Raw genomic sequence first — 15,110 nt, 5'->3', positions numbered from 1 at the left:
GCCATGGATTAGTAGAACTCTCTTTACTAGCAGATGCAGAGTTGCTAGTGTCATTAACATTAATCAAACTGGAGAACCAATCTAGGAAGCCCATCCCAGAACTCAGTCATGTGATCCATCATGGGAACCACCACTCACAACTGGAGTCCAGCCAAGTTGACACATCTTCAACTATCACATGTGGGTTCAGGACCATGGTGGCAGAGGCTATCAAGCTCAATTGGAATATACTACACAAAAACATTGTTCTACATCCTACTTTGGTGAGTAGCGATTGGGGTCTTAAAAGCTTGCAAGCAGCCATCTAGATGGAATGATGGGTCTCTCTCCTTGTCCAGAGCAAAGATGAATGAAGAAAACAAAAAATGCATGGAAACAATTAGTTCACAGGACTAGTAGACTATGTGATCCTCAGCCTATATGACCATGAGAACAGAAGAACTAGATGTTGCCTGGCTACCACTGTCAACCACTTGGAGGGGGATCGGTACAGGAGATCCTGGATAGAGTGGAAGAACAATGTGGAACAAAACTCAAAATCATAAAAAAATAGAAGACCAGTTTTGCCGGTCTGATAGAGCCTGGTGGGACCCCTAAAGCTACAGCCCCTACTTACAATTAAGGGCTGGAACTGAACTCATTCCTGTGGCTTCCAGCCAAACAATAGACAGGCATATGGGGTGAACAATTACATCAGGAAGATACAGATACACTCCTTGGCGCTATCAATCATAGGAGAATAGAAGGGCAGGGTTTGTACAGGGAGATAGCTTGGGGGGCAGGAGTACATGGGAGGGAAGGACACAGGAAAGAGGTAACTAAAGGGAGGAAGTGGGAAGAGAGCTGTTACATTGTGGGGAATTGCAGTCAATGTCATGAGACAAAATGTGTATGAACTGCTTATGGAAAATGAATTTGCTCTGTAAACATTCACCCAAATCACAATAAAAATTTAAATAAAAATAGGCCACCACTTCAGAATTTGTAAAAACTGTAACATCCAAGTAAGTGGAAGCCATAGATCTACCACAGTGTGACAGCTGGCAACTGGCACATTCTGTCCTGTTGTAAGAATCTCATCTAGAAGGGTACTATGAAAACCAAAACCCATTGCCATTGAGTCGACTCTGACTCATAGCAAACCTTCATTGTGTTTCCAAGGCTATAAAGCATTCAGGAAGTAGATTGCCTCATCTTCCTCCCACAGAGAAGGAGGTGGGTTTGAACCACTGACCTTCTGCATAGCAGCCAAATGCCTTACCCACTATGCCACCAGAGCTCCTTACTGATGGTAAGGATGGAGTTAATATGTGTCTGAGAAGAACATTTGGGAGAGACATGATAATGATCTCCAACTGTGTAAATGGTTGGCACATAGATAAAATTGGATTAGAACCCCAGAAGTTTGGGGTGGATTTTAACTTGACTTTCATTCAATCCTTAATAGTTAGTGGCGCCATTCTTTGAGAAGCTTCATAAAAGTACTGTTTACAACACTGTCTATCTTTGCTTTCCTTCAACTCCTTTCAATTCATTTTTCAACCAATTAAAACATAACTTCTGCCCCAATATGGGGCTGTAAATGCTCTCAACTAAAGTTACAAGTGACTGTTGTCCTTATCTGCCATGCAGTCAGCCTCTGACTCATGGTGACCCCATGCACGCTGGTATAACACCTTTGTGACCTGGGGTTTTCACTGGCTAATTTTTGGAAGTAGATTGCCAGGCCTTTCTTCCTGGTCTGTCTCGTATGAAAGCTCTGCTGAAACCTGTTCAGCATCACAGCAACATGCAAGCCTCCACTGACAAGTGGTGGCTGTATATGAAGTACACTGGCCAGGAATCACACCTGAGTCTTCAGCATGGTAGATGAGAATTGTATCACTGAACCACACTTGCCCTCTATCAGTGCTATTGTCAAGTTGATTCTGACTCATAGCAACCCTATGGATGCAGGACAGAGTGGAACTGTTCCATAAGGTTTCCAAGGATGTAAATTTTTAGGGAAGCAGATTGTCCCATCTTTCTCCCCTAGAGAAGCTGGTGGGTTAGAACCACCAATCTTTTGGTTAGCAGCCAAGTACTTAACCACTATGCCACTAGGGTTCCTTCTACCAGTGACTAGCAGGCAGAAAATCGGTGAGATACAGTTGAACTGAAAAGCACCATCAATCAACTGGCTCTAACTGACATTTATAGAATACTTCATCCAGCAGCAGCAGAACACACATTCTTCTCAAGTTCACATGGAACATTCAACAAGACAGACCACATCCGGAGCCATAAAACTCACTGTAACAAAATCAAAAGAACAGAAACCATACCAAGTATACTCACATACCACAACAGAATAAAAGGAGAAATTAGTAACAGAAAGACAGCTGGAAAAAGCTCAAAACATTTCGACATTAAACAGCATACTTCTAAATAATACATGGGTCGAGGAAAATGTCTCAAGAGAGATTTTCAAAATGTTTTGAACTAAGTGAAAAGGAAAGTATAATTTATCAAAATTTGTGGAATGCAACAAAAGCACTGCTTAGACGAAAATTTATAGCATTGAATGCATTTTTAGAAAAGTGATCTAAAATCCCTCACTTAAGCTTCCATCTCAGGGAACTGTAGTTACCTGGGGCCTCATGAAAGAATTTGACACTGATGCCCACTTCCTCCTGCCTGAAACTCCCTCTCCTTGCTCTCTGATACTGTACTCTCTTGGCCTCTCCTCAGTTCTCAACATCACAGAGGCTCCTCTTAAACACTGGGCTTCCTCCAGGTCAACCCCAGGCCAACTTCCCTTTTCACCCTCACATTCTCTCCAGACTCTCTCACCCACTGTGAGGGCTCCAAAGAATCTCAGAAATCCATAGACTATTGACTCTCAAGTTTCCAGCCTATGAACCAAAATACCTAATAGATTTCCTGGTAGATGTCCCTCTGAAAAACCAGATGATGTTGAGTTGATTCTGACTCATGGAGACCCCATATGTGTCACAGGAGAACTGTGTTCCATGTGGTTTTCAATGGCTAATTTGTCAGAAGTAGACAACCAGGTCTTTCTTCTAAGGCATCTGTCAGTGGACTAAAACTTCTAACCTTTGGTTAGTAGCCAAGTATATTAAATGTTTGCACTTCCAGAGACTCCAGATGCACCTCTACCACTACCACTGAGTCAATTTTGACCCACAGTGACCCTACAGCACAGGGTAGAACTTCCCCCAAGGTTTTCTAAGGCTGTAAATCTTTACAGAAGCAGACTACCTCATCTTTCTTCTGTGAAGCAGCTGGTGGGTTTAAACCACAAACTTTGTGGTTAGCAGCTGAATGCCTTAACCACTGTATCACCAGAGCTCCTTTGATGCTCCTTGTTGTTGTTAGGTGCCATCGAGTCATCTCTGACTCCTAGCGACCCTACGCACAGCACAATGAAACACTTCCCCATCCTGTGCCAGCTCCACTATCCTTGCTATACTTGAGCCCATCGCCACTGCCACTGTGTCAATCCATCTCATTGAGAGCCTTCTCCTCTTTCGTCGACCCTCCACCTTACAAAGCATGACATCCTTCTCCAGAAAATGGTCTCTTCTGACAACATGATCAAAGTAGGTGAGATGAAGTCTGGCCATTCTCACTTCCAAAGAGCATTCCAGCTGTACTTCCTCCAGGACAGATTTGTTAGTTCTTTTAGTACTCCATGGGAACTCTGGTGGCACAGTGCCTAAGGCATTTGACTGCTAACCAGAAGGCTGGCAGTTCAAACACACCAGCTACTCCTCAGAAGGAAGGTTGGGCAATCTACTTCTGTAGTGATACCACCTCGGAAACCCAAGGAGGAGTCACTATGAGCCAGATCCGACTAGACAGCACTGCATTTGGTGTTTTGTTTTGTTTTGTTTTGTTTAGCAGTCCATGGTACTTTCTGCATTCTTCGCCAACACCACAACTCAAAAGCATCTACTTTTCTTCAGTCTTTCTTATTCATTGTCCAACTCTCACATGCATATGAGGCAACTGAAAATACCATGGCTTGTGTCAGGCGCACCTTAGTCCTCAAGAAGACATATCTGCTCTTTAGCATGTGAAAGAGGTCCTTTGCAGCTGATTTGCCCAGTGCTATACATTGTCTGATGTCCTGACTGCTGCTTCCATTGGCATCGATTATAGAACCAAGCAATGTGAAGTCCTTGACAACTTCAATCTTCTCTCCATTTATCATGATGCTGCTTATTGGTCCAGTTGTTGAGGATTTCTGTTTTCTTTATATTGAGATGTAATCCGTACTGCAGACTGTATTCTTCAATCTTCATCACTGAGTGCTTCAAGTCATCCTCACTTTCAGCAAGCAAAGTTGTGTCATCAGAGTAACACAGGTTGTTAATGATTCTTCCTCCAATCCTGATGCTACGTTCTTCATATAGTCCACCTTCTCGGATTATTTGCTCAGCATACAGATTGAGTAAGTATGGCAAAAGGATACAAGATGCACCTCAGGTACCTCTAAATCAACAAGGTCAAAAGTGAGCTCCACACTTTCCTCCCCCAAACCGTTTCCTCTGCTGCTGTTATGTTTTTCAAAGAACAAGCAGATGAGCAGTAGCATCTGTGGCTCTTCCTTCTCCTACTATCACTTCTCAAACATCTAATCAATGGTCAAGTCCTATTTAAATGTCTATCAGTTCTCTCTTTGGCTCTCAAGCCTCACTGTCACCTTTCAGTGAAGGGCACAATCATCTCCTGCCTGAATTACTAACGCTTCCCTATCTGGACCTCTTCTGTTCCTTTCTTCCCATCGTGCCCCTTCCCAATTCTCCACAAGGCAGTCTGTTTAATGTCTCTGAAGATAAATTAATCAACTCGTCACTCTCCTGCTTAGACTGCTTCAGTGTCTCCTCAGTGCTTCTAACATAAAGTGTCAACAAATGATGTGGCTTTCAAACCTCCCCAGTTCTTGTCCACATTTGCCCTGTATCTTATTCTTTGCCAATCCTCACTCCTACCCTATTTCTGGCTCCCCTGCCCCTGCCATCATACCACAGTGACCTCCAGAATTTTTAATGTGTCATGTCATTCTCCTTTGCTTCTACAATGCTCTTTTCTTCCCTTCTTCCCCTTTGCCTGGCAAATTTCCATTCCAACCATCAGGTCTCCATATCCTTACTCCAGGAAGCCTTTCCTAAGCCCCACAATCTAGGATCTGTGGCCCTCTTCCTTTTCTCAAAGCTTCTTGTATATTCCCTCCTCATGCTACCTACCACCTGCTATTGTCTGACGATTGTGCCTGCTTCCCCCACTATACAGCAGACAGGAAAGCAGGGGCTGTGTCTGCTGGGAACACAGTGACAGGACACTCCCAAGCCCGTGATATGTGAGTCGGGTGAATGGCAGCCAAGAAGTAGGGCCCCACAATGCAGGGTGCTCCCCAGCCCCATCCCAGCCCTGCCTGAAGACTCACAGAGATGATGTGGCCCTTCAGGCCATGGGCAGAGTCGGCACACTCGATCACCGCACTCAGCTGAGGGTAGCCAACGCCTGTCTTGGTGCGGGTGGTGCACACAGAACCTGACAAGGAGGAAGAAATAAACCCCACAGATAAATGGTTGTGAACGTGCAGAATGTGGGATAAAAAGAGGCCCCGTCACAATCACACAGCTCTGCCCCAATTCCCTAAGGCTGAACTTCCCACTGAGAGAAGACATGCCTGGGGAGGAGAGCGGCTGCCTGGTCAGTTCTACAAAGGTCATTATAACCCACACCATCTGACCATGCCATCCCTTCAGTTTCACTGTCATCTGCTGATGCCCAGGACACCCTCCACCCTGTCACTATCACCATTCCTTGTGGCATCAGCCTCCACACAATGGCCAAGCACTCTGACCCCTCCATGCTTCAATCCCTTCCTTCTCACTGTTCTTCACTTGGCCAGGCAACCACACTCTATTTTAAAGGACCTCTCAAAATCCTCCCTCAGCCCCATAGCTTCTTTACCTGTAAACTTCTGTCAAATGACTTAGCCTCTCTAAGCCTCATTTCCTCATCTGTGAAATGGAAATAAAAACATTTATCACATAGGGTTGTAGTAGGAGAAATGGGATAAGGAACATATATCACTTGGCCCAGGGCCCGGCATATAGTAAAACAACAACAACAAAACAGTTGCCACAAGTTGATTCTGACTCATGGCAACCCCATGTGTGTCAGAGTAGAACTCTGCTCCAGAGAGTTTTCAATGGCTAATTTTTCAGTAGATTGCCAGGCCTTTCTTCTGAGGCTCCTCTGGGTGGACTTGAACCTCCAACCTCTGGGTTAGCAGACGAGCGTGTTAACTGTTTGCACCACCCAGGGACATCAGGCATACAGTAAGCTCTCCAGAAAAGGGAGTTGGGTGCTAATATCTTTCCTGTACCTCACTCTTACTCAACTCTGTCCTCAAATGTTACCAGGTCACTCATTCTTCAGGACCTCATAGTTCCTCTCTCAACACATCTGCTTTTCAGTAAACCCCTGTCACCCAGACTCTGAGATCAGCTTCCATTTCAATATTCAACTAGATGACTTCCTGCTCTTGACCTCCTGCTTTTCCCACTGTCCTGGCTGACTTTGCCTGTCTTGTACTACTATCCCCATCACATCCAGGCCAAGTTACACCAGAAGTCTAGCACCACCTCCAACCCCTTCTTCAATCTCACTCCTCACTCCCAGCAAGTGAACACAACCTGCTCTACTGAGACCACCCAGCTCAAGCACCTATGGACCCCATCCTCCTCCTCAAAATGCCTGGCCTCAGTGCTGATGGTTCACTTCATGATGAATGTAATCAATGTCACGGAACTGGAGATATTAAAAATGCTGAATTGGCAAATGTTTTGCTATATATTTTCTGGCCACGATAAAACAATAGAAAAAAATGTTCAGCCTCTTCAGCCATCCGCTGGCCTCCTCTCCCCGCTTTCTCTTTGCCCCCTCCTGTGCACTGCTCCAGACACAATGACCTTTCCATGCTCCAACAGAGAGAGTGGCTTCTTACCTTGGGGATTCTCTATATATGATGTTCCCTCTGTCAGGACACTCTCCTCTGGACCAACCCCCTCTTCTGGCCAACCCATTCTTATCTTTCAGGCTTCATCTGAAATGTCACAGCCTCAAGGAAGTTTTTCTTCCTAGCATTTATTTTAAAAGGATGTATTTAAATAAATATGTATTCGAGTTTAAGGTCTCTTTTCTCTGCTAGATGGTTAGCTTGAAGAATGCTAAGACCATGGATATTTGTTGTTTTGAATCCAGGGCTTAAAATAGAGCCTGGTGCTTAATTGGAAAAAAAAAAAACCTCACTGCCATAGAATCAATTTGACTCATAGCGACCCCTCCTTAGGTTTCCAAGGCAGTATCATTACAGAAGTAGATTGACCAATCTTCCTTCCAAAGAGTGCCTCAAGGGTTTGAACCTCCAGCCCTCTGGTTAGCAGTCAAATGCCTTAGGCACTTCACCACCAGAGCTCCTGGTGGTTAATAAGGACAAGGTAAATCATCACTGAAAGAATGAATGAGTCATCCACATCCCTGTCTCCATTTCTTCATCACTCATTCAGCCCTTCCAGGATACATGGTAATGTGAATTATGGGTGTTTTGGGATTGCAATGAGTGCCCTGAGATGGCAAAGGATGCCCTGGGGCTACAGCAAGAGTCCTTGGGTGGCACAAACAATTAAACACTCAATTATTAATCAAAAGGTTGGTGGTTTGAATCCACTCAGAGGCTCCGCCTGTAGAAGAAAGGCCTAGTAATCTGCTTCCAAAAAGTCATAGGCTTGAAAACACTGTGAAGCACAGCTGTACTAAGTACACATGGAGTTGCCATGAGTTGGAGTCGGCTTGATAGTAACTGGCTTGGTTTCTGGAACCCTGGTGTGAAAGCTGGGTGTGAACATCTCTCCTGCCCATGCCAGACTTGTGAGGAGGCACTCCTGGCCCCTGCCTCCTCTCCTGCTCCTCGCCACCACCAGTGGTATCACAACTCAAACCTAAAACCAAACCGACTGCCATCAGGTCAATTCTGACTCACAGCAACCATTTATGACAAAGGAAAAACCCTTTATGACTGCCCTGTGGGGTTTCAAAGGCTGTAAATCTTTACAGAAGCAGATTACCTCATCTTTCTCCCACGGAGTGGCTGGTGGGCTCAAACTATGTACCTTCTGGTTAGCAGCCAAATGCCTTAACTACTTGTGCCACCAACGATCTTAGAAACCAGCAAAAGGATAGGGCCTACCCCTCTGGACTGCATCCAGCGGCAGAACAGAATCCATGTATACTGCGTAGTGCCTAAGGCATTTGACTGCTAAGGAGAAGGCTGTCAGTTCAAACCCACCAGCCACTCCTTGGAAGGAAGATCTACTTCTGTAAAGATACTGCCTCAGAAACCCAAGGAGGGGTCACTATGAGTCATGATCGACTCGACGGCAGTGACTTTAATTTTTTGATTTATGTCTAGTAGTTCCCTATGCCCATCCTCAGCTAGCCCTCCATGTGCCACTGACATTGCTGAAGTCAACAATCTTCTCTCCCTACCATAGCTCTCTCTGCCCCAGTCACCACAATGCCCTGGGGAAGGCAGAATTAGAGCTTTAAAATCTCTGATACAGGTCAATGAGGGGAGGCAGGGACCTCAACTGCAGCTAGCCTGGGGCTCTGCACATGGAGGGGCACTTAAAAGACTAGGTCAACAGCTTTTCTTAGAAACAGCCAAGGAAGATGTTTCAAATAAGGCATGGGAATATCCTAATTAATACCTAATAGATATCCAGTACATCCGGTGGTGAAGTACCTACGGCGTGTGACTGCTAACCAGAAGGCTGGTGGTTCAAATCCCCCAGCCCCTCCTCGGAAAGAAGATTGGGCAATCTACTTCCATAGTGATACCACCTCGGAAACCCAAGGAGGGGATGCTCTGAGTCGGATCTGACTCCACGGCAGTGAATTTTTTTTTTTTTTTCCTCCCAATTAGAGGGGAAGGAGAATCATTTTTAATACTTTTTCTTAGTTTCTGGGATCAGCTCAATAACAAACTCCCTCTCTTTATTGATGTAAGGCATACAACAAAACATTTGCTATTTTAACCATTTTTAAATATACTATTCAGTGACATTAACATACACCATGTTGTACAATCATCACCACTATTATTTCCAAATGTTTTTCATCACCCCAAACAGAAACGCACCACCTCTCAAGTAACACTGCCCCATTCCCTTCTTCCCCCAGTTCTTGGTAACCACGACTAAAGTTTGATCCCTATGCATTTACCTAGTCTAGATACTTCATATAAGTAGGGGATTATATAATACTTGTCCTTTTGTGTCTGACTTATTTCACTCAGTATCATGTTTTCAAGACTCATCTAGAAACAAGCCATATCCCTGCTGCTGAGTCCATTCCAACTCATGGCAACCTTATAAGACAGAGCAGAACTGCCTCATAGGGATTTCAAGGCTATAATCTTTATGGAAGCAGACTGCCTCATCTTTCTCCTGTGAAGCAGCTGGTGGGTTCAAACCACCAACCTTCTGGTTAGCAGCCAAATGCCTTAACCACAGTGCCACCAGAGCTCCTCAGGTTCATCCATGTCATAGCATGTATCAGAACTTTATTTTTCTTTATGGCTGAATAATACTCCAGTGTATGGATATACCACATTTTGCTTACCCATTTATTGGCTAATGAACACTTCAATTATTTCTATTTTTGGCCATTGTGAATAACACTGCTATGAATTTAGACGTAAAGGATCTCGAGTCCCTACTCTCAAGTCTAGGAGTGAAATTTCTGGCCATGAACCAACATTTTTAATGCTGTCCTTTAGATATACAACGTCCAGTGTTTTTACTATAAAGAAATTTGTGAAATTTAAATATTCCTCTAATCAATTTAAAGAAGTGGCTCAAATATATCAGACTCAAAGAAAGTCCCTTACCCTCCTTAGTCACATCTGTTCTGCGGTTGAGGGATGAGTGGCAGTGGAAGAACAATGAATCTTCTAGGGAAACTGAGTATGTACATAGAGGATCTATATGAACAAAACCCTACAGCTGAATGCTCACGATGACATCTAGAAAAGTGCTCTGAGAGTCAAGAAGACTGCTTATCTACCTTTCCATTCTGTACAGTAACTCATTGCCATTGATCGATTCTGACTCACAGCAACCTTACAGGACAGAATAGAACTCCTCTCTAGGGTTTCTAAAGGAGCTCTGTGGCATAGTGGGTAACGTAATAGGCTGCTAACCAGAAGGTCAGCGGTTCAAACCCACCCCCTGCTCTGCTGAAGGAGGATAAGGCAATCTGCTTTCATAAAGATTTACAGCCTTGGAAACCCAATGGGGGTCACTATGAGTTGGAATTGACTCGATGGCCATGGGTCTGGTTTACAGGGTTTCTAAGGCTATAATCTTTATGGAAGGAGATTGCCTCATCTTTCTTCTACAGAACAGCTGATGGGTTCAAACCACAAATCTTTCAGTTAGCAGCCAAGTACATAACTGTGCCACCAGGGCTTCTTTTCTGTGGAGTACCTATCCAGTAATACGGGAGCTAGTAGATGCTCAATAAGTATTTCTGATTAAGTCAGGTCTGGTGAGCACCTCTACTTTTGGAAGGAAGCGTCATCCTGATCTATTACTCGTCTAATCTATTCTGTCACTAGGCGCTCTGGTGGCGTAGTGCCTAAGGCATTTGACTGCTAACCAAAAGCCTGGCGGTTCAAGCCCACCAGCCTCTCCTTGGAAGGAAGGTTGGGCAATCTACTTCTATAGTGATACTGCCTCAGAAACCCAAGGAGGGGTCGCTATGAGTCAGATCCAACTTGATGGCAGTGAGTTTGGTTTCTTTTTGATTCTGTCATTAGCCTGGTCTATTACAGCCTATCCTAAGTGTTGAGCTCCTTGTAAGCAAGAACTAGGCCTTATCCTTTCTTTGACTTCAATAATAGCAAAGAGTAAAGAGACCAAAGTTAACTCTCTTTTTGCTCAGGATATGTCATTAATGGTTCAAACAACCAACAACCTTTAGGTTAGTGGTTGAGTGTAAATCATTTGCACAACCCAGGGACAAAGAGTAAAAAGAAGCCAGAGATATCTATCCTCTTGCTCAGGATACATTATCAATTGGCACAAGTGGGTAGAAATAGAAAAAGCTCAATTTTTAAAATCTCCTTCTATACTAAAAGCTTGGGCATCTTTATGCACCTATAAGGTTCTTCTTCGTTTATTTCTCTTCATAAACATCTTGTTCCCTGAAAGGTGATAACTGTGCCACATCACAACAGTGTCTTTTGCTTCCCAGCGGCACCTTCCCACAGAATCCGCACATATGGGTTTGTGGTTTGCTTCCTTTTGGGGGAGTATCTTTGGGTGGGAGAACTTTTTAAAAAATAATACTCCTTGCTGTTTTTCAGTCCCAACTAAAAATGTGTATTTTCTTTCCTTCTCGTCCATTTTAGTGTCTGGTTAAGAATGGCTGTGCAAGGAACAATGTGAACACATGGCAACAAAGAAGGAATGGCAGCTCATTCTGGAGTTTAGCCAAAGGAGAAGGTGACAGCTAAATGACCCTGAAAGAAAATGGTGCCACCCAGTATGAGGACAAAAAGGCTCAACCTCTTCTTTTCACTCAATGGGTCCTCCTAGGCAAGAATCCTAACAGAAATGAAGACTGGCAAAAATCTGTGACTGGTATGTCAATTAATGAGCCTGAGGTGATGCTTAGTTACCTGAGCTATGGGTCCAGTTCAAATGTAGCCTCATACCTTCAAGCCTATTTGCAATGTTCAGGGCCCTTCCAATATTCAAAGAAACATGAGTCATTCATATCCACTAAAAGTCCCCAGGGATTCTTCACTCTTCACATTCCTCTTCAACGTATATAAGATCATTAATGAAATCTGGATTCTTTTCTTACACATTAACATTCTGAAACCAAGACCTCATATTCTAATCACACCCAAGCTCACTTAAAAGTTCCCTGGAGTCATCAGAAAGCAGCTCAATGATGTTTCTAACCACAAACTTCTTCTGGAAGCACAGTGATGCTTGTGGATCATGCATTTCCTGCTATCTCCAGTCTCTCCAGGCCCCAGACTCCATCCCCCACACACACCCTCTGCTGTGTTCCCAAGTCTTACCTGGTCCAACTCCCACTTTGATTATATCTGCTCCAGAAAGGATTAGCTCTTCTACCATCTCTCCTGTCACCACGTTCCCTGCCTGAGACAGAAAGAATGTAGCTCACAATCAAATGAATGAGTAAGGAATGCCACACTTGAACACAAGGAAATGTAAGTATATCCTAAAGCCATCAGGTGGCCTGGGGACTACAAATTGGGAGAAAACTTTGGACACAATTCCTGAGTCTATTTTAAGACTGAAATTATTGGATCAGGGTATGATGCCAAAGAGAATTTTCCTGGTTTGCTCCTCCATTGAATGTTGTTATGGGGTGCCATCAAGTCAATTTCCAACTCATAGTAACCCTATGAGATAGTAGAACTACCCCCATAGAATTTTCTCAGCTATAACCTTTACAGGAGCAGATCACCAGGTCTTCACCCCACAGAGTGCTGGGTTCGAATTACCAACCTTTTGGTTCACAGCCAAGTGCTTAATTGTTGCACCACCCAGAATCTGATGCCTGGAGACTACTTTTGGAACAACTCCTTGTTGAACTAATGGTATTGAAGGGAAAAAAAAAAAAAAGCCAAAAGCACTGCCACTGAGTAGATTCCAACTCACAGTGGCCATATAGGGTGGAGTAGATCTGGCCCACAGGGTTTCCAACACTATAAATCTTTACAGAAGCAAACTGCCTCATCTTTGTCCCACAGAGCAGCTGGTGGGTTTGAACTGCTAACCTTTCGGTTAGCAGCCCAATGCTTTAACCACGACACTACCAGAGCTCCATTAATGATATTAAACCAAACAAACCAAACTCACTGCTGCTGAGTCGATTCTGACATATCGACCTCCACTGGGTTCATGAGGTGGTAAATCTTTACGTGAGTAGATTGCCCAATCTTCTTTCCATGGAGTAGCTGGTGGGTTTGAACTGCCAGGCTTCTTGGTTAGCAGTTAAATGCCTTAGGCACTATGCCACCCCAAACCTGTTGCCATCAGCCAATTCCAAGTCATGGCCATATTATGTGTTACAGAATGCAGCTGCTTCATAGGGTTTTCTTGGCCGTAATCTACAAAAGCAGATCACCAGGCCTTTCTTCCATGGTACCACTCAGTAAGTATGAAATGCCAATCTTTTGGTTACTAGCTGAGTGCAAACCATTTGTACCACCCAGGGACCTTCTTGTTGTTGTTGTTGTTGTTGTTACATGCCGTCAAGTTGGACCTGACTCATAGTGACCCCTCCTTAGGTTTCCAAAGTGGTATCACTATGGAAGTGGATTGCCCAACCTTCCTTTATTAGAAAGTACCAAAAAAAATCAAACCCACTGCCATTATGTCAATTCCTGCTCATAGCGACCCTACAAGGACAGAGTAGAATTACCCCACAGGGTTTCCACTGCTGTAAATCTTTACAGAAGCAGACTGCCTCATCTTTCTTCCACAGAACAGCAGTGGTCAGTCTGGACCACTGACCTTTTGGTTAGCAGCCCAATGCTTCAACCACAGCACCATCAGAGCTCCAGTAGAAGGTACAGAACTATATAATTTTAAAACTAGAAGAGATCTGGTGGCATAGTGCCTAAGGCACTTGACTGCTAACCAGAAGGCTGGCGGTTCAAACCCACCAGCCACTCTTTGGAAGGAAGGTTGGGCAATCTACTTCCATAGTGATACTGCCTTGGAAACCCAAGGAAGGGTCGCTATGAGTCAGGGCTGACTCGACGGCACATAATAGCAACAAGAAGAGATCTTGGAGTATCTAGCTTAGGATTTCTTTTCCCCTTCCAAATATAATTTTATTTATTTTGTTGGTGTTGTTGAGAATATACACAGCAAAACATAACCAGTTCAACAGTTTCTACATGTACCATTTAGTAACACTGATTACATTCTTCAAGTTGAACAACCTCCTTTTTGGAGTTGTTCCTCCCTCATGAACATAAACTCACTATCCTCCAAGGTTCTTATCTAATCTTTTGAGTTGCTGTTGTCAGTTTGATCCCATATAAATCTTAAAAGAGCATAAGGCTCAAGGAAGACATTTTTTATTAGCTAAGCTAAACTATTGTTTGGTTTTAAGAAGTCTTCAGGAGATAATTTTGGTTTAAGTTTTAAAGATTATCTCAGGGCAATAGTTTCAAGGGTTCACCCAACCTTCATGACTCCAGAAGTCTAGAGTCCATGAGAATTTGAAATTCTGTTCTGCATTCCTCCTCTTTTGTGCAAGATTTGTCTATGGAATCTTTGATCAAAATGTTCAGTAATGGTTGCTGGGGCACCATCCATTTCTTCTGGTCTCGTGGCAAAGGAGTCAGTTGTTCATGGAAGCAGTTAGCCACATTTGATATCCTCCTCCTATTCCTGACTCTTTTCTTCCTCTGTTGTTCCAGATGAATAGACACCAATTGCTGCCTTGGATGGCCACTTGCAAGTTTCTAAGACCCCAGGCACTATGCATTGGAACTAGAAGGAGAACAGAAGCACTAACCATGCTATTAGATCAATTAAATGGGATGTCCCATGACACCATGACCCCAAACCTCCAAACCAAGAAACCAAATCCTATGAGGTATTTGGTTGTACATAAGCAGCCTCAGTAACTCATTGTTTTTAGTTGTTGTTGTAAATATATCACATAACTTCTGCCAATTCAACTTTTTACAGGTATACAATTTTGATAGCAATTATAATAATCAATTGGCTGTGCAACCTTACCTTTAATCAAAGTACTATTTCCATCACCATTGATCCCACTTTCCCCTTCCTTCTCACCTCTAATCGTTCTCTATATATTTGCCTTTTTTTTTTTTTTTTTAATGTACATTAGGTCAGACAATATATTTGCCCTTCTATGACTGATTTAGGAGCTCTGCTGGCATAGTGCCTAAGGCATTTGACTGCTAACCAGAAGGCTGGCGGTTCAAACCCACCAGCCACTCCTCGGAA

The 15,110-nt window shown here is 43.7% G+C and overlaps 1 protein-coding gene across 1 annotated transcript in view; it reads right to left on the bottom strand.

The window, feature by feature from the left end:
• The window catches only part of GMPR (guanosine monophosphate reductase), an 83,896-nt gene that overhangs the window by 23,566 nt on the left and 45,220 nt on the right, over positions 1–15,110 (bottom strand). Inside the window, exons 6-7 of the mRNA XM_007951933.1 lie at positions 12,173–12,254; positions 5,453–5,559 (exon numbers count right to left, since the gene is read on the bottom strand). Of these exons, the coding sequence (XP_007950124.1) occupies positions 5,453–5,559; positions 12,173–12,254 (189 nt within the window). The remainder of the gene's footprint in view (positions 1–5,452; positions 5,560–12,172; positions 12,255–15,110) is intronic.

This window comes from Orycteropus afer, unplaced genomic scaffold, assembly GCF_000298275.1.
Source record: "Orycteropus afer afer isolate SDZICR_OR568_19922 unplaced genomic scaffold, OryAfe1.0 scaffold00012, whole genome shotgun sequence".
NCBI lineage: Eukaryota > Metazoa > Chordata > Mammalia > Tubulidentata > Orycteropodidae > Orycteropus > Orycteropus afer.
The sequence above is the reverse complement of the archived record's forward strand: the minus strand, read 5'-3'. Positions and strand labels throughout refer to the sequence as shown.